This window comes from Schistocerca serialis, chromosome 1 (assembly GCF_023864345.2).
Source record: "Schistocerca serialis cubense isolate TAMUIC-IGC-003099 chromosome 1, iqSchSeri2.2, whole genome shotgun sequence".
Classification (NCBI taxonomy): domain Eukaryota; kingdom Metazoa; phylum Arthropoda; class Insecta; order Orthoptera; family Acrididae; genus Schistocerca; species Schistocerca serialis.
In genome coordinates this window covers 203,048,630-203,068,995 of record NC_064638.1, presented here as the reverse complement: position 1 = coordinate 203,068,995, position 20,366 = coordinate 203,048,630, and the positions used below count along the sequence as shown (strand labels likewise).

Below are 20,366 nucleotides of genomic sequence, written 5' to 3'. Positions count from 1 at the left end.
TAAATTTCTGGGCATAATGTTGCAGAGCGATACGAGGTAGAATGAGCATGTGAGAACTATGGTAGGGAAGGCGAATGGTTGACTTTGGTCTATTGGGAGAATTTTAGGAGAGTGGTTCACCTGTAAAGGAGACCGCATATGGGTCCCTGGTGTGACCTATTTGTGAATACTGTTTGAATGTTAGTGATTCATACCAGGCCAATGTGAAGGAAAGTATTGAAGCATCTCAAAGGCGGACTGCTGCATTTGTTACCGGTAGATTTAAACAACTCTTAAGTGTAACAGAGATGTTTCAGGAAATCAAATGGGAATCTCTGGAAGGAAAGCAATGGTCCCCCTCACCTGCACCACCAAAGAAACACTATAGAGAAAATTTAGAGAACCTGCATTTGAAGCTGACTGCCAAATAATTCTGTTGCTGCCAACATACATTGCGCCTAAGGAGCACGAAGATAAGATACGAGAAATTAGGGCTCGTATGGAGGCATATGGACAGTCGTTTTTCCATCACTATTTGCTATTGGAATAGGAAAGGAAATAACTAATAGTGGTACAGTGTACCCTCCACCATGCGTCATACATTCACTTGTGGAGTATCTATGTAGATGTAGATGAAATTCTGTCAGAGTTGGCAAAGGAGTTGGAAGAGTAGTAGAATGGAAGGAATAGTGTCTTGAAATGACAAAACAGAAATGAAGGTAATGAAGTGTTGTCGAATTAACTCACATGATGCTGAAATAGATTACAAAATTGAATACTAAGAGCACTGGATGAATTTTGTTATTTGAGTAGCAAAATAATTGATGATGCCCGAGGTAGAGAGGATATAAAATGCAGCCTAGAAATAGCGAGAGAAACATTTCTGAAGAAGGGGAATTTGTTAACATCTAATATTAATTTAAGTGTTGGGAAGTATTTTTTAAAGGTATTTGATGTGTAGCATTGTATGGAATTGAAACATAGATGATAAAACTGTTCAGACAAGAAGAGAATAGATGCCTTGAAATCTGGTTACAGTACCACAGAAAAATACTGAAGATTAGAGTAGTAGATTGAATAACTAATGAAGAAGTACTGAATTGAATTGATGAAAAAAGAAATGCTTGGCATAACTTACTTGAAGAAGCCACCAACTGATAGTAAAAATTAGTGAGGGAACCTTAGGCATGAATACAATATGCAGATTCAGGCAGACATAGAGTGCAGTAGTTATTCAGAAAAGAAGGGGCTGGTACAGGATAGACTAGTGTAGAGAGCTGCATCAAATCAGTCTCTGGTCTGAAGACCTTAAGAACATATTCCCTTCGCTTGCTTCATTTTATGCATTTTCATATTTTCGACTTTCATCAGATGTCCATGGTTTTCTGCTGTCCCTATGTTTATGGCTATTTAATTCTCTGTTCCCTTCATTATATCATCTCTTACGGCTACAAATTCACTTCTTTCTGTGTACCCTAGCCTTGTTTTAGTCAATGATAGCCTAAAGCTCCCTTTGCAACTTTCAGCAGCCTCTGGTTCTGTCAACTTACCCAGGTTGCATTATGTTAATTCCATGTGTCTTATTCAAATCATTGTCCACAGCAAAATGGGAAAGATCATGGTTCATGATTTGCATTACATATACGAGACATAATTTTCCTTGTGATTAATTTGCAAATTTACTTTAATGGTGCACTTATCTCTTGCATATCTGCCTTTACAGGTTGGCCGTCACTACTTTGATGCCCAGTCAAGTGTGCCTATTAGGAATTACTCTCTTGAGCTCTGGCCCGGATACATAACGTCAATCCGACAGCATGAAGATGAAATACTCATGTGTACAGAAATTACCCACAAAGTCATGCGCATGGAAACTGTACACGACATTCTTAAAAGAGTAGTACAAAACAATCCACAAAATTTCAAGGTAATAATAATTGTTCTGGTAATTAGTAAATTATTGGTCTCTTGTTCATAGCATATTATGATTTCTTTACCACTGAAGGAACTTTTAAGAATGAATTAATGAATGGAGAAAAGAATTCTTTAAAAGAATGAATGCCAATACATTTTTAGGGAATAATTGCGAGAATGGAACAATATATCATTTTAATTAACTTGAGTGTTGGTTCTTGGTGAAATGTGAACTTTGTGAACATGTGATATATGAGCAAAAAACAATTGTTTCTTTTTTACTTCTTTACTCATACTTAAGGTAAAGAAGAAAAAAGTAAAAAAAGGAAAAAAAATGTGATTTACTCAAGCTATACCCTCTCCAAAAACATTTTCTTCTTTTTTTTTCTAATAAACAAACATGGATGAAGAACTTCAATCTCAAAGGATTAGATATTTTATTGTTTATACTATTTCAAACTGGATATGTGCTCACATTACCTAAAACTGTTACAGAAAAATTAAGATGGTCGTAAAACTGCAAGGATATACAATTACTGCCTAGAACTTCCGTTCAACAGGGAAAATCACTGGAATTTTGCCCACTGAAGATTATACAATCTGTTTGTTTGTAGTTTTACATTTTTCTCTAGAGATTTCTCATTTTGATATTTCTTGAGGTAAGCAAAAAAATATAATATTTTTACAGGAGGAGTTTAAGAAGAAGGTGATAGGATCAATTGTTTTAACAGACTACGCAAACAAAACATACAGAGTGGATGATGTTGATTTTACTGTCTCACCAAGAAATACCTTCAAGAGACCATCTGGAGAAATTTGTTATATGGATTATTATAAAAATGTAAGTACCAAAATATTCAATAGTAAATTGTTTTGTGTGCAAAAGTTGACAGTTTAGTGGCATTTCACTTGTTTGATAATATGTAGCATACCTTTTAAACTTAGTGCTGTAAACACTGACAGAAAAAGTGTAAATATAAACTTATATAAAATAACGATTGTGTCAAAAGGAAAAAAAATCAGTGGAGACAGTTTCCTCAATTGAATTTTCCTTTGATACAATTTACTGTGTTTGTGGCATTTTCTTTTGTTCTGTCAAGGTATTTTCTACAATTCTTTCCTTCCTTTGATATAATTGACTGTCTGTTTGGAGCTTCTTTTGTTGCATCTGTGCGTTATCTACAATTGTTGCCTACCATACTTTTCATCATTTAGTGGTCATTTTACTTCTTCTGTAATCTTTCTTTTGTGATCAAACACAATCCCTCCTTTCTTCCATGTCCAGGTACTTTTTTATGTTTAGTGTCTTTTTTCACATTTAGTAATACTTTATTTATTGATTTATTATTTGTTTATTTGGTGAGATTTTTCATATTTTCCATGGCATTTGTCTGTGTCCAGTTCCTTATCTGACAGATTTTTTTCATTGATTATTGTCCTTTCTCAGTATCTTGTGATCTACATTTTTGTGTGGTTTTTCAAACAACTTTTGCTGTTTTCCTCTATTCTGCTATAGTATCTCCTTCATTCATTGGGCAATGTCTCTTGTGCAACTACTGTTATTCTGCTTTTAATGACATTCTCCCATTTCCTTGCAGTCTTCATTCATTTTTCAGTGAGATTGACAGAACATTGACTACTACTTGTTTCAGTTTTACTGTCTTCAGCAGCTTTTTACAGAAGTCAGTGAGTCCTTCATGTTATTTTATCATTTGCCAATCATTTTTATTTATTCAATGATTTTTCCATGTTTATTGACTTTTTCATGTACTTAGAGCTGTATTTATTACCTGTTTAGAGCTCCCCTCTTTTTTTACTGTCATTTTTCTTTGTTTGGTTGCTTTTTTAATTTTGTGAATTTCATTTTTTAGCAGTCTATTTCTTTGTTTTACCATTTTTTGGCACTTATTTTTCCTTGATAACAATAGTTTGTCTTATTTGGTTACTGCTTTTTGTATTTATCTGTTTCCTCCCATTCCTCACAGTCTTCTATGCCTTTTAGCAATCTCTTGTGTATCTCTTTTCTGTTATTTCTTGAACATTCTTTCAGTCACCTTTTTGATTCCAATAAAGTAGTCCTAAACCTAGCTCCTGACTCTGTACTTCAATATCGGCCAAACAAGAATCCCATGTACTATTCTTATAATCTTCATTAATCTTTGGTATTGCTCCCAGAGAACTTACATTGAAAGTCTCTCATCACTTGTCGTGACTGACCCAAAAAATTCCAGACCAAAAAATCCTTAGTCCTTACCTAATTTATCCTTGACCAATACATTGCCTCTACCAATTTCCAACAGTGGCTATCCATCTGAAAAGTATTCTACCTTCCAAACCCTTGATGTGCTACCCCTCCCAGCACAATTCCCATTGAAGCCAGGCTAAACTTGAAAATCCTCCAACCACAGGAAAAATCAAATAAATCACCATGTCTGGATGGAAGCCAAATTCAGTTTTACAAAGAGGACTCTATGGCATCGACCTCTTACCTAGCCTGCATTTAATGTGAATCTTTCCCCCAGCACCAAGTCCCAAGTGACTGAAAAAAGGGCAGATGACTCCAGTATACAAAAAGGGTAAAAGAATGGACCTGCAAAATTACAGGCAATATCCATAACCTTATAACATCAGAATCCTTTCCTCCAGAATGTGCTAAACAATCCTGACAATCATGAAGTTAGTTTCAATGCATAACAGGACATGTCTTCAAAATTTATGTGTCATGTGTCTCGTGATGGTACAAGGTGCAGTTTTAGTGCACACAAAACAAGTGTCAATGCAGTAAACACTCCATGCCACCATTGTGATACTTGCAGCTCATGTAAGCAAGTTCAAACTGTGTCTGGGTTTTCCTGTAAGTCCAGTACTGACAGTAGTAAACCTTGTACACAGTACGGCATTCAACATAAACAAAAGGAGTCAATTCTGTAATGCCACACGTTTTACATGCAGAAAAAGGAGTCATGTTTCAATTGTTTGTCACTCCAGTAAGTCGAAATACACAGCAGCGTATGAACATCGGTATTGTCTCTTCCAGTACTGCTCAGGTGAATACAGTGGTTCTCAGCCCTAACTATGTCTGTGTGTTTTCCGTAACTGGGTTGGAACTTCCACAATCATATTCGGTTGCCGAGTATACCCCTATTGTGTCACAAGCTGCCACTCACCAGTCAGCAGTTACACTGAGAGTAATATCGGAACTCGTATCTTCCACCACAGGTGATGTGGCAGGTCCTGGACTACGGCTCTCTGCCTCCGACCCACTTGGTTGTCATTGTCGAGAAACACCATTACAGAATTGACTCCTTTTGTTTATGTTGAATGCCGTACTGTGTACAAGGTTAAGGTTCTGAGAATGTAGTAGCTGATTCACTTTCAAGGTTACCAATTGGGGGAGCAAAGGAGATTTCCTGACATACAGGTGGTACACCCCTTCCACTTACTTAAAACTATAGTACAGGTCAATTCCCTTCTGGTGCCCCTGCCTGCGCGGTATAGGTCAGCCTCCTCCGGGTCTGCCTACCTGTCACTTTCTCTCATTTCAACAATATCGGGTACGCCATCCTTATCCTCTCTCAACAGTGTTCAAAGTGACTCCTCTGGCATATACGTCTTCATGCAATTCTCTTTAAAATTACATGGTCAGATATACATGTCCTCTATGACTCCTTTTTCTTACAGACCACTTCCATAGCTTTAACACTTAATGATCCTCCACCTATTTTTTTTTTTACTCTAGTGTTTCTTATCAGGCTATACGGGATTCACAATCCTATTCTTATCCTCAGAAACTGATGAACTCCACCTGTTGATACAGGTTCTGGTATTGTTTTTATTCGCTGGCTTAACTTTTATCTTCCCTTAGCTCTACTTATTCTACAAGGTACTACCACATCTAGGAACAGTTTATTTTAATTTACTCTAATCGCATCATTCCCTCTGAGAGGTGCAACTGTCATCCTCATAACCAAGTGCTCTAGTCCTAGCACTACTTCCCCCTCTTACACGTGACTGTTGTCACATCTTATCTTGTGTTTCTTGTCTGCACGTTTGTCTTCAGTTGTCTGAGTGATAAAGTGTGATCGTGTGTCCTGGTTCTTCGGGCAGCTAAGGTTCTTAGTTGAAGATTTATATAAATCACAGAAAAGAGAAGGACTTCAGTGATAGAAGTATATGAATGTGGATAGAGGGAAAGATAAATTGGTACTCTAAAGAGAAGTAAGAAAGGAAATAAAAGAGTTGGTTGCTAAGATCGAAGAAAGAAAGAAGATAGCCCTAAAGACAGGAAACCCTTCCCTCCCTCCTACCCCTGAAGCCCCACTTCGCCAGTACTTAAGTGAGAAGCTGGAGGAGGTATGATGTTCAGCGTCTCGTACAGAACGGACATTCTCACCATCACCTTAGAAGTCCCCGAAGAAAAGATCTTAGCAACTCGTATGGAATGGCAAATGATAAAGAACCAGTCACACTTGTTTGCGATCTGGCCCCCGGCCCTGGGTCCAGATCGCTCCATGTTTTCTCACGGGTAGCAACCATGGGCCTATTTCCAAAGGTCGGTACAGCGTTACCCACTGTTTCACAGCTGTTGCTGGGCCACAAATTCCTGTGTGGTTACTGGATCGAGGTTAGATGAGAATTGTGCTCTTGAGCCAGCCCCTCTATTACCATTTCTCTCCAGTTGGTGAACTCAGGCAAAGTTAGTTTCATATCGTTTTGATTGATTCTTATTATTCATGTTACCCCTCCTAAAATTCTGATTTTCTTGTGCATGTAAGTTCTCATTTCTATCCTTATCAATAGCATCTAATGCGTCTACGAAAGATAGTAGCTCCTCTACTGTCTTCCACCCACTACATAAGGTATCTTTCCGTACAAAAGTAGGTAAACATCTTATTAAAATTCTTACTAAACCTTCCTTGTCCATTGGTTCGTCGAAACACTTGGACCTTGTCAAGTGCGAGTCGAAATACTTACACATCGGACTCCAGGCGTTGCTGTAGTATTTTGGGTCCCATAAATCTGAAATTAACTTCTCTTGTGCACTGGAAGGCCAATATTTTTCTTTAAATTTTCTTTGAAAGTCTTCCCAGGACGCGAAGTTGACTATGTTTACTGTGCCCCATTCTGAAGCTTCACCCCCCAATAACCTATTGCAAGTTCTATTTTCTTAGCCTCTTCCCAACTTTAGGCATGGCCTGATTAAATCGTTTTAGGAACTGGATGGGGTGTACCTCCCTGTCTGGTTTAAACCTAGGGAACTGTCGGGAAAATCCTGAATTCGATCCCCATTGCAAATCGTTAATTATTTCTTGATTTAGAACAAGATTTTGAGATGCTGTACTCTTTTTCAAGTTTCTCCTGAATAATTTTGAATTCCCTTCTTAGGTTATGTCTTTTTTAGTATGATCTAATTCAGAGGTCATTATAGGCGAAGGAATGTCAACGCTTAATTTTTCTTCCACTTTTCATTCTATTAGCTCATCCAGCTTTTCCTCTATACCGGTTAGATTGATCAACTCAGTTGTTAACTTTTCCTTGAGATTTTGTTCTACAGTTTCTAAACGTGAGCTAATTCCTGAAATTTGCGCCTGAACTAATGGGAGCAATTTATCTTGTTTATGTACATTTGTTTTAATGTTACTTAATTCCTGTTTAACCACATCAAATGTGACCTTACAGACATCTTTCAAGGAATCAAAATTTTCGTTGACTCTGGTTTCTAGGCTACTACATTTACAGTCGACATCATACTCTAATTTCTGGGCTATTTCCCGTAAATTTTTCTCCTGTCTGTTGCATTTGAGTGTTCTGTAAATCTAATTTAGACTTTACTTCTGAGTTCTGTAAATCTAGTTTAGAATTTAATTCTGCCTTCAGTTCGTCTTGTCTTGTGTTCTGTGACTCAAATTGAGTTTTGATGAACTTCATTAATTCACCCAGATCAGGTCCTGGGTTTCCTATCCCCATAGCCCCAACATGCTCTTCTGATTGTTGGTTATCCCCTTCCATCTTATTCTTCTTAGCCTTAAGTCAAGTCAACATTCACAGTACCCCCTACCCACAAGTCTTACACTGCACAATTGAACAAAAGTCAAAGTTCGCTCACCCAGTGTGACTGGACGATCTGCTACCGGCGGTGTCGGTGTTGGTGTAGACGGCAGCGTCGGCGTTTGTAGATGGGAGCGTCAAGAGTTGTAGACGGTGGCATCGGCGTTGTAGATGGCAGCGTCGGCGTTTTAGACAGCAGCGTCGGCATTGTAAACGGCGGCGTCGGCGTTCTTGTGAACGGCGGTGTCAGCGTTTGTGAATTAATGGATTGACTGTGGCATTCATTCTACTCGATTTCCTTGCTTCTATCACCATTAACCAACAGGACAATTTTCAATAAGTATCTTCGAATCTTGTTCGCTTTTACTCGTTGCTATGGCAACACTCGTCAATCTTTTCAACTTGATTTCGTCAATCTTCCACCTTCTTCACAGGTCCTTTTTTTACTGGTCGCCACATTATGTGGTGCCCCGTTGTATCTTCTCTAAAACTTGAAGCCGCGCTCCTTGGACTATCATTGTGAACCTACTTCCATGCTGGATGCAGGCTCAGCTTCCCCGCAGCTCTGGCGTCTTCTGCTTGCATCAAACTCTTCTCTGAAGATTCTATATTTTGAAGAAGGTGAAAATTCATCTACTATTCCAAAATCCTATTATCTAGTCCAAATAAAGACTCTCCCAAAATTCAGTTGCTGTTAACATATTCTATATTCAATTAAACAGTAAGCCCACACTTTCTTAGGGCATTCACACAAGACTGAATTCAACAAAATTAAATTACATATTTTCTCAATGATACAATACTAATACACATGTCCGTCTGCTCGAGACCAAGTCACTATTAATAATAATCATTTTTTTCCTTCTGTTGTCTCTCCAAACACACAACAATCACCAATGTTTTTTGTGTATGAAATTTGTCCATGGAATTCTGGGCCGGAAGTTTTTCTTTTCTCTTTGCTGCAACCGAGTGCGTCACTTTATGGCCCGGTTTTGCTCTCCTTTCTCGGTTAGCCTGCACAAATAATGTTCTGTGCAGTGTGTATCTGTTTATGCTAAAACCCACTCTTCTTTCTCGGTTAGCCTGCACAAACAACGTTAATAACGTGTGTTCGAAGCGGCTGGAACACAAGTGACTCCAGACTGTCGTAAAATTCTGGGGGCACTACAGACTTCTAAACTAATAGAACCCAGTATGTTGTTCTCAATAGCGAGTGTTCATCAGAGACAAGAGTCTCATCAGCAGTGCTTCAGGCAAGTGTGATAGGACAGCTGTTGTTCTCTATATACATAAATGATATGGCAGACAGAGTGGACAGCAAACTACGGTTCTTTGCTGATGATGCTGAGGTGAACAGTAAGGTGTTGAAGCTGAGTGACTGTAGGAAGATAGAAGACGAATTAGATAAACTTTCAAGTTGGTGTGATGAGAGGCAGCTATCTCTAAAGGTGGAAAAAATAAAGGTATTGGGGAGGAGTAGGAAGAACAAACCTGTATCATTCAGATACAGTATTGCTGGTGTTCTGCTTGACACAGTCAAATCATGTAAATATCTGGGCATAATGTTGCAAAGCGATATGAAATGGAATGAGCTTGTGAGAACTGTGCTAGGGATGGCAAATGATCAATTTTGGTTTATTGGGACAACTTTAGGAAAGAGTGGTTCACTGGAGACAGCATATAGGACACTGGTGCAACATATACTTGAGTACTGCTTGAGTGTTAGGGTTCCATACCAAGTTAGACTGAAGGAAGACATCGAAGCAATTCAGAGGTGATCTGTGCGGTGTCTTGCCCACACGTTACTAATAGGGTGCCTACAGAATGCAGCGCTCTAGGAATGCTATACAATAATTCAGTGAAATAACATTAGTAATTTTATTCTCAGAAAGCAAATTGACAATAATTAACTTGACTATAGAAAACAGCAGTCTGATAGCGAAGCACTAAGCACGTTGTGGAACTGGGCCGACATAAGCGGCTGAGGCTAACAGGAGCCGTGCATATATTCAGTTGCTGCAGGAGGCACACCTGGTGCGGGGTAGTCAGATTCCACACACCATTGGTCGCCCTTCCTTCACAGCCTTCTATGCTCTTGCATGCCACCTCTTCGTTCTGGCATTTGTGGTTACACCGGAACAGCCTGCTAGATTTGTTGCCAGTGGGTTCAAACAACATGTGTTAAGGAGATGCTTTGGGTATCACCAGTGGGGAAGACGACATTCTTTACGAGAAACACTGATGAGAAAATTTAGAGAACTGGTATTTGAAGATGACTGCTGAATGATTGTGTTGCCTCCATCATAAATTTGCATAAGTACCACATAGATGAGGTATGAGAAATTAGGGCTCATGCAGAGGCATATAGACAGTCGATTTCCCTCACTCTACTTGTGAATGGAACAGAAAGGGAAATGACTAGTAGTGGTACAGGGTGGCCTCTGCCATGCTCTGTACAGTGGATTTGCAGAATATCTACGCAGATTTAGATGGAGATGTAGCCCCTTACCAGGTGTGTGTACCAGAATAACGTCTGGAATAAGTGACATAGTGTAAGACTGTTTACTTGCTTCATTGTAAAACCAAAATTGGCATTCCCAAGATAGACCATGGAGTATTGTGATCCATTCCCTGTAGGACTGGCCATGTTGTTTTTCGAACAACTAAATTGGCATTCCAGAGAAAGACCTTGGAGCACCACGATCCAGGTTTGAGTCTGTTGCTTATGGCAGCCGAAAAATTTTGCCGCACTGCAGCAACATGTACCTGTGAGTCAAAATACACTCCTGGAAATTGAAATAAGAACACCGTGAATTCATTGTCCCAGGAAGGGGAAACTTTATTGACACATTCCTGTGGTCAGATACATCACATGATCACACTGACAGAACCACAGGCACATAGACACAGGCAACAGAGCATGCACAATGTCGGCACTAGTACAGTGTATATCCACCTTTTGCAGCAATGCAGGCTGCTATTCTCCCATGGAGACGATCGTACAGATGCTGGATGTAGTCCTGTGGAACGGCTTGCCATGCCATTTCCACCTGGCGCCTCAGTTGGACCAGCGTTCGTGCTGGACATGCAGACCGCATGGGACGACGCTTCATCCAGTCCCAAACATGCTCAATGGGGGACAGATCCGGAGATCTTGCTGGCCAGGGTAGTTGACGTACACCTTCTAGAGCACGTTGGGTGGCACGGGATACATGCGGACGTGCATTGTCCTGTTGGAACAGCAAGTTCCCTTGCCGGTCTAGGAATGGTAGAACGATGGGTTCGATGACGGTTTGGATGTACCGTGCACTATTCAGTGTCCCCTCGACGATCACCAGTGGTGTACGGCCAGTGTAAGAGATCGCTCCCCACACCATGATGCCGGGTGTTGGCCCTGTGTGCCTCGGTCGTATGCAGTCCTGATTGTGGCGCTCACCTGCACGGCGCCAAACACGCATACGACCATCATTGGCACCAAGGCAGAAGCAACTCTCATCGCTGAAGACGACACGTCTCCATTCGTCCCTCCATTCACGCCTGTCGCGACACCACTGGAGGCGGGCTGCACGATGTTGGGGCGTGAGCGGAAGACGGCCTAACGGTGTGCGGGACCGTAGCCCAGCTTCATGGAGACGGTTGCGAATGGTCCTCGCCGATACCCCAGGAGCAACAGTGTCCCTAATTTGCTGGGAAGTGGCGGTGCGGTCCCCTACGGCACTGCGTAGGATCCTACGGTCTTGGCGTGCATCCGTGCGTTGCTGCGGTCCGGTCCCAGGTCGACGGGCACGTGCACCTTCCGCCGACCACTGGCGACAACATCGATGTACTGTGGAGACCTCACGCCCCATGTGTTGAGTAATTCGGCGGTACGTCCACCCGGCCTCCCGCATGCCCACTATACGACCTCGCTCAAAGTCCGTCAACTGCACATACGGTTCACGTCCACGCTGTCGCGGCATGCTACCAGTGTTAAAGACTGCGATGGAGCTCCGTATGCCACGGCAAACTGGCTGACACTGATGGCGGCGGTGCACAAATGCTGCGCAGCTGGCGCCATTCGACGGCCAACACCGCGGTTCCTGGTGTGTCCGCTGTGCCGTGCGTGTGATCATTGCTTGTACAGCCCTCTCGCAGTGTCCGGAGCAAGTATGGTGGGTCTGACACACCGGTGTCAATGTGTTCTTTTTTCCATTTCCAGGAGTGTATTCTTGCAAGCAAAATTTTGCTTCCTCGTATGATAAGGGCATTTGGTTCTAATTCAGGTTTCAGTTGCTGAAGAAGGCAGTAAATTTCTGGTCCAACATAGGTAGGAGAAACGCCCTATGATGGGTGTCATCTGAGATACCATAAGCCTGAAAACAGTGCTTGAGGTGCACCACGTATTTGGCTACTGTTTGACTTTCTTGTCAAGAGGGGTAAAGGGCAGAGCTGCACTGCAAAAGCCTTCAGCCATGAGGTCTGGAAAAGAAGGGCACTGGGAGCCATCGGTAGACACTGTTATAAAGCTCACTACTGTGGCAACCGAATCTTGCATGACCTGCTGCATGTCCTGCAGAAAGAGCAACATTTGTTATGTCAAGGGGTTTGGATACTGGCTGTTTGACTGTTGAGAAACAAGGAAAGGGAACAGAATATCAGGCGACATGGGAGAATAAGGAAGAGAAAAAGAGACACACACATGATCACCTGGATTCAGATATCTCGTCACCACTGCAACATCTCCTGTGGGTAGAAGCTTCATAAGAAATAATCAGATGAAGGTAAAAAAGAAACGGGTTTATTACAACCACAGTAGAGAAATTCAATAATAAAGGAAAATCCGCTCAGTAAAAAATAATACATCTTCTTGGTCACTGACAGGCATGCACCTGGAACACCCAGTGAATAAACGTAGTGGGATGTGAAGACAATGCCCCCTAATGACAGAGGTTGAGTGGTTGGCATAATTGGCCCCCAGGTACAGCTCAGGATATTGCTGGAAAGTCATAGGTCCTGCTGTGTGGGCTTCCAAACGGGCTCTGACTGATGGTTTGCTAAGACCCAGTGCTGCACGGACTGGTCCAGAACTCCGGTTGAGTGGACTGCCGAAGTGTTGACTTGTGCCACCCTGTATAGCCGGGGTGCAGAGGAATTAGTGTCAATCCAGTTCCACACATGTGGCACGGTAGAGGAAATAGGTCCCTGGCATAGAGGATTTCTGGTGGCCTTTGTCCTGCTGGCTGTCATCCTTGTGATCGAGGCAGTCCAGGGAGGCAACGCCTTGTACGTATGCAAACCCGTGATGCTTCAGTGTCTGAGGGGTTTGCCAACCCCCTTAGGTGAAGGGCAGGTACATGGCAGTCAATATTGGCATCCTTAACAGGAACTCAAAAGATTTATTTCTCAGTGTCTGGATATTGTAGCTTAAAATATGAAAAACACTTGGATAGACTGGTAACAGATACACTCACACTTTGCTGTATCATAGCTGGTGCTGTTTTACAGAAGGGTACCACCTTGCAGATCTTCCTTTTGGCTGCAGTGTAGTGCTCTCCATAGCAGCTACTGGTGAGGCTGAATAAACAGCTGCCAGCAGACAATCTCCTGCTACTGCTGCTGTCTCATCTCGCAACTGCCAGATCAAGATCCTCTGCTACCAGTGAAGGAAGGGTCTCCCACCACCAATGATGTGTTGACCACCGCTGGTGAGGTGTCCCCTGCTGCTGGTGAGCTGTTCCCTGTCTCCAGTGAGGTGTCCTCCACTGCCAGTGTAAAGTCTTCTGCTGTAGGTGTCCCAGTCTGACCTGCAGGTGACCTGACCTTTACTGTAGGTGGTTTGGCCTCAATTGTGAGTAACCAGACCTCAGTTGCAACATTACCTGATTTTTATATTCTTAGGATTTGAGCTGTCATAGCATATTTCCCCTTCCTATTCCGGCAGAGACCACACCAGGTGCAATGACCTCTTAACAGTACTGCTTGCCTAAACAAAAGGTGCATTTTCAGACTCTCAGCAGGTATTTTGGAGATATTTGTTCAGGTCTTTCTTGTACAGTTAACACATAAGGTCATGTGTATGAGATACACTAACAATGATGAAATTCACTTGTGATATTTTTTGTAGTTTCCATAAGAACAGACTCAGCAATTTTGCACTAGTTTTTATAAATATAATTTGCAACTCCAGTTAATATGCAGTTACTGCCAGGTTTAACTATCTTCTCACACCCTTTCAGGATGTTCTTTGAGGGGTCACTGGGCTTGGTGATACCCACGGTACTGATATCATGTTAATTGCTAGCCATAATAGCTGCCAGAACCCCTTCCATGGCTGTGACACAATATGGTAACAGGCAATTTTTTCCCCCCTGCTGCACTTGTTTACATTTTATCAGCTTAGGCGTACATGCGCAAATCATTGCATCCCCCAATGAGATTGACAAATGTGAGGTTATGAAAGGTTAATCAGAATCCTGGATTTGGAATTCATTACCTAGACCTGACCAACAATTGTGCTCTACCGCTATGCTGTAGCTGAGACAATCTCCTTGGCCTCCAGTAACATGTTAGTGTACAAAGTCCTCTTGCAAAGAAAAATTTACAGCTGCCTCATTCTGTTCTGGGAAGTGGTCCCCAAGGTGTGCGGAAGAATTTAGCGAGTCACATGCAGAAATTTGAAAACAGATATAAATAAGGACCCATGGTCTTGACATAGAAATAGAACAGTTGCTGGTGCAAATAGATGACTGCAATAGCAGCAGCAAGACCTCATCCAGCAGTGAAAGGCATTAAGGTAGGTTTTATTCCATTCATTATTTTTTTCTGCAAAATTAATTTGGGCTAACAGACTTTTCATTTGCTGTTGAAATGAACAGTACATTTCAGTGTTCATTTATTGAGAGCTGTTTGTATATTGTATATTGAGTGTTAAATTGTAACTTGCCATTCTTTGCTGGTGAGCAGGCACGAACATTGCATTACAGCTGTGGCAGCATGTTGGTGTGACAACTGTGCTCCACCACAGTCCTGCCTGGATTGCAGCTACCGACAAACCTTTAACTGACTGACATGGAGAGAATTCTATAGTAATAACATACGGTGTAACCGACGAAAGTTCAAACTTCACACCCACACTTTATACACTGCAGTAACTACAGTGATAAGCTCAGTCACAGTGTCTTACATTTGACATGATAGCGATAAAATGGCCAATCAGACATTAATGAAAATTTACAAATGGAGAAGGTGGGTATCTTTAAGCTTTGTCAACAAAATTTTTCTTGTAACTGTGGTTTGGTTTCTGTGTCTCAACTATGGTTTGGCTTCTGTGACTCTGTGGCAGTCCCTTCTGTTTGCATCCACTTGTAGCAGCATATGATGTGCTGTGCTGACCAAAACCAACGACTGGCAAAGCTTCTCCTAGCCAGGGTATCAGCACATCTCCCCAGCACACTCACTGGTCACTTCCACTGGAGATAGACCTTAGACAGTGTGAGCTGAGCCGTCACTCACCAGCCTCCATTTCCATTTCTTCAAGGCAAAGTCTGCTGGCCGTGCTCTTGACAGCTCGACCTGCTCAACACAATGTGGCTCACATCATCAATTGCCGCGCTCTACCGGTGTTCATGCTGGCAGCAGAATTTCACGTCCGTGTCCAATTTCTGTGCCCAGTTAACAAGAGAAGTGCTATCACATCTTCTGCACCACCTTCTGAGCCGCGTTCCCTTGAGGGTCATCTCTCGACTGTGGCTCTGCAAAGTCTGATGCCGGGCACCCTGTGTTGTGTCTCAGGTGCAAACTACGAAATGGAAAGTCAGAATTACTTACAATTTAGCAGATCTATTCTGAAAACAAGGTAAAACATAATTAGCATAATCACTCAGGTCCAGGCCCATAGCCAAAGTGCATCTCCTGTAAATACTATCACAGTATCAGCGTCGTGGCTGAGAGGAGACGCGCTCCATACTCCAGAGACGTGCTCCGTACTCCAGTGGCCCACTAGATGACTCCCCTTCCAGGCTGCGACTTAAATATGTGGGGCTGCATCCTTGATTGGCTTTGTCGACTCCAGAGGTATGACTGCTGCATTTCTTGTGGTGCCCCCACTGTGAGCACTTTGAAGTATGCTGCGCTGCTGCCACTGCAGCATTGGCACACAGTGCTCAAAAAGGTGGTGGCTGCATCTTACACGCAGTGACTGGGCTGTATGAATGCAGGGCACAACACCACTCCTCCCCGAATCTTCTCAACACCATGGAATAAGGGCATTCATGGATGCGGCAGGAGGAAGAAGTCATACAAAAGCGATGTTCAGGGTGCCCACCAGAAGGAATGACAACATCGGCGGTGGTACCTTTGGAGACATCTGTCGGCTCTATAGATGGCAAACACAGGATCCCCGCCGGTGTGTGTGACTTGTCCACCAAAGGGGGTGGCGCCTGGTGCACCCCTAGTGGAACGGCATTGTCTGTACTGTTGACTAGGTCTGGGATGGAAGGTCAGGCCACTGGGATGGACTGCAGAGGTGAAGGGTGCACTACCGCTCCGCATGCCCAGTTCATTTTGATGGGTGCTAATAACCTTCTGCTTGATTTCGCTAATGCTCACTATCCCTCCCAGACTGCGGTGAGTCTGCGGGAAAAGAGCCGACAGCAGAATATTGACAGAAGTGGGGACAGAGCTGATTAACATGACAGTGGAAGTCACTGTCGGCTCTGCAAATGATGTACTGTGCACAGTCATCTACACATACTACAGTACTGGGAAGTCACACTAGACAACGGCCATGGAAGGAAGGAAAGAAGACTGGATCTCCAAGGCTGTAGCGCTAGAAAACGTTCCCTGAAACATACTGTGGGGAATGAGGTGACAGCAAATGAAGCAGTGTGTGGTGAGGCCATGCACAGAGTAACTTGGCCAGAGATTTCCCAGTAGCATGAAGGGAACAGTAGGAGCCAAGGAAGGTGACGAATGCTTGCTCTCTGAAGATCATGAAACTAAGCTTGTTCATCTGAGACTTTAATGTTCGAACAAATCTTTCGGCCTCGCTGTCTGACTGTGGATAAAAAGGTGCAGTCTTTATGTGCATTAAAACTGAAGAAACTGCAAAAAGGTAGGAATTTGAGATGGGACCTGGATAAACTGAAAGAACCAGAGGCTGTAGAGAGCTTCAGAGAGAGCATTAGGGAACGATTGATGAGAATGGGGGAAAGAATACAGTAGAAGAAGAATGGGTAGCTTTGAGAGATGAGTTAATGAAGGTAGCAGAGGATCAAGTAGGTAAAAAGACGAGGGTTTATAGAACTCCTTGAGTAACAGAAGAGGTATTGAATGTAATTGATGAAGAGAAAACACAAAAATGCAGTAAATGAAGTGGGCAAAAAGGAATACAAACGTCTCAAAAATGAGATCAACAGGAAGTGCAAAATGGCTAAGCAGGGATGGCTAGAGGACAAATGTAAGGATGTAGAGGCGCATATCACTAGCGGTAAGATACTGCCTATAGCAAAATTAGAGAGACCTTTGGAGAAAAGAGAACCACTTGCATGAATATCAAGAGCTCAGATGGAAACCCAGTAATATGCAAAGAAGGGAAAGCAGAAAGGTGGAAGGAGTATATATAGGGTCTATACAAAGGCGATGTGCTTGAGGACAATATAATAGAAATGGAAGAGAATGTAGATGAAGATGAAATATGAGATATGATACTGCGTGAAGAGTTTGACAGAACACTGAAAGACCTAAGCCAAAACAAGGCCCCGGGAGTAGACTACATTCCATTAGAACTACTGACAGCCTTGGGAGAGCCAGGCCTAACAAAACTCTTACCATCTGGTGAGCAAGATGTATGAGACAGGCGAAATACCCTGACACTTCAAGAAGAGTATAATAATTCCAATCGCAAAGAAATCAGGTGTTGATAGATGTGAAAATTACTGAACTATGAAATATGCTCACTATTTTTTTATTTACTTAAATTTGGCATATTTCGTGACAGTACCTTTTCCGTAAAATGTTTACAACGCAATATTTGTCTTGGCTTCAGTTGTCTAGTGGAAGTATGATTCCACTATGCAGTTTCGTTGGCTGCAGAAATGACCTGGTTCAATGCATTTGCCTCATTTTTGGTGCTTCAAATACCATTTTTTCGAATGTGGTTTCTTCTTAAAGTTTATATAAAAAAAAGTAGTAATATAATTCATTTTTTTCTGTTCACTTCCAAATTATTATGACCGCGACCTGCACATTGTTCTACCGTCAACACACACCAAGAGTTCACTGCCAACTGACTACAGTCAAAGACGACTCCAGCGTCAAAGACATTTTACGCAACACAAAAGCTTCCACTTGTAATCAGTTTCTTTGATATTCTTCGTCACATCTACTAATAGTAATCAATATGCTGTCACTCTCAAAAATATAAGTAAATTAACATAAAATAAGGCAAATTACATTAAAAAAAATTCTGACAAAAACATAAGAAAACATTTACAATTTGGTATCGACAAATCCGGTAGAAAATAACACATCTCCCAGATCCATTACAACTATCAGTTTAATAAGCCATGGCTGCAAAATACTAACACAAATTCTTTACAGACAAATGGAAAAACTGGTATAAGCTGACCTCGGGGAAGATCCGTTTGGATTCCGTAGAAATGTTGGAACACATGAGGCAATACTGACCCTATGACTTATCTTAGAAAATAGATTAAGGAAAGGCAAACCTACGTTTCCCGCATTTTTAGACTTAGAGAAAGCTTTTGACAATGTTGACTGGATTCACTCTTTCAAATTCTGAAGGTGGCAGGGTTAAAATACTGGGAGCGAAAGGCTAGTTACAATTTGTACCGAAACCAGAGGCAGGTATAAGAGTCGAGGGCATGAAAGGGAAGCAGTGGTTGGGAAGGGAGTGAGACAGGGTTGTAGCCGATCCCCAATGTTATTCAATCTGTATATTGAGCAAGCAGTAAAGGAAACAAAAGAAAAATGCGGAGTAGGAATTAAAATCCACGGAGAAGAAATAAAAACTTTGAGGTTTGCCAATGACATTGTAATTCTGTCAGAGACAGTAAAAGACCCGGAAGAGCAGCTGAACGGAATAGACAGTGGCTTAAAAGGGGGATATAAGGTGAAAATCAACAAAAGCAAAACGAGGATAATGGACTGTAGTCGAATTAAATTGGGTGATGCTGCAGGAATTAGATTAGGAAATGAGACACTTAAAGTAGTAAAGGAGTTTTGTTATTTGGAGAGCAAAATAACTGATGATGGTTGAAGTAGAGAGGATATAAAATGTAGACTGGCAATGGCGAGGAAAGCATTTAAGAAGAAGAGAAATTTGTTAAAATCGAATATAGATTTAAGTGTCAGGAAGTCGTTTCTGAAAGTATTTGTATGGAGTGTAGACATGTATGGAAGTGAAACATGGATGATAAATAGTTTCGACAAGAAGAGAATAGAAGCTTTCGATATGTGGTGCTACAGAAAAATGCTGAAGATTAGATGGGTAGATCACATAACTAATGAGGAGGTATTGAATAGAATTGGAGAGAAGAGAAATTTGTGGCGCATCTTGACTAGAAGAAGGTATCGGTTGGTAGGGCATATTCTGAGGCATCAAGGGATCACTAATTTAGTATTGGAGGGCAACATGGATGGTAAAAGTCATAGAGGGAGACCAAGAGATGAATACACTAAACAGATTCAGAAGGATGTAGGTTGCAGTATGTACTGGGAGATGAAGAAGCTTGCACAGGACAGAGTAGCATGGAGAGCTGCAGCAAACCAGTCTCTGGACTGAAGACCACAACAACATTATGTGCGTAACCCCATTGGCTTGACAAAGGGACAAATCTCGGCAAACACGAACTGTGGACCATTGTCACTAACCAAAGTATCTGAAAGCCCTTCAATGCGAAGACACCCTGTAGGGCCCGGATGGTTGCTGAGGTTGTTGTCAATGACATTGGAAGGACAAAGGGAAATCGACTGAAGGTGTGGATGAGCAGAAGCCATTGGGTGTTCCAGAAGGACCCAAGAAAATTGACGTGAACTCATTGCCATGGTGCTGAAGGTTTTGGGCAGCTGAAGAAGTGCTGCTTAAGTGCTGTCTGGTTCTCAGGACTGGGGTGACACTGTCCAGTCATGCATCCAGTGTCTTGATCTATGCCACTCAAAGAGCTGTACTGACGGACGAGATGTTTGGTTCCCACTACACCCCAATGTTCTTGATGAAGCAACTGCAAAACCCTTTGGTGCAAAGGCTAACGGACAATGACACGCATCTGACCATTCTCAGTGCACAGGAGGAGGACCCCACATGATTTGACAAGAAGTGGTGGATGCCAAAGAGGCAGCGAACGCCAGCCTGATAAATTGAAGATCTTGAAGATGGCCATCCGTCACAAACATAATGGAGAGTCACGGTGAGGTTGGAGTCCTTG

At 42.2% G+C, this 20,366-nt stretch overlaps 1 protein-coding gene across 1 annotated transcript in view; it reads left to right on the top strand.

Moving 5' to 3' along the window:
- Positions 1-20,366, top strand: part of LOC126459299 (piwi-like protein Siwi) — a 270,625-nt gene that overhangs the window by 23,105 nt on the left and 227,154 nt on the right. Inside the window, exons 5-6 of the mRNA XM_050095855.1 lie at positions 1,703-1,906; positions 2,582-2,734. Of these exons, the coding sequence (XP_049951812.1) occupies positions 1,703-1,906; positions 2,582-2,734 (357 nt within the window). The remainder of the gene's footprint in view (positions 1-1,702; positions 1,907-2,581; positions 2,735-20,366) is intronic.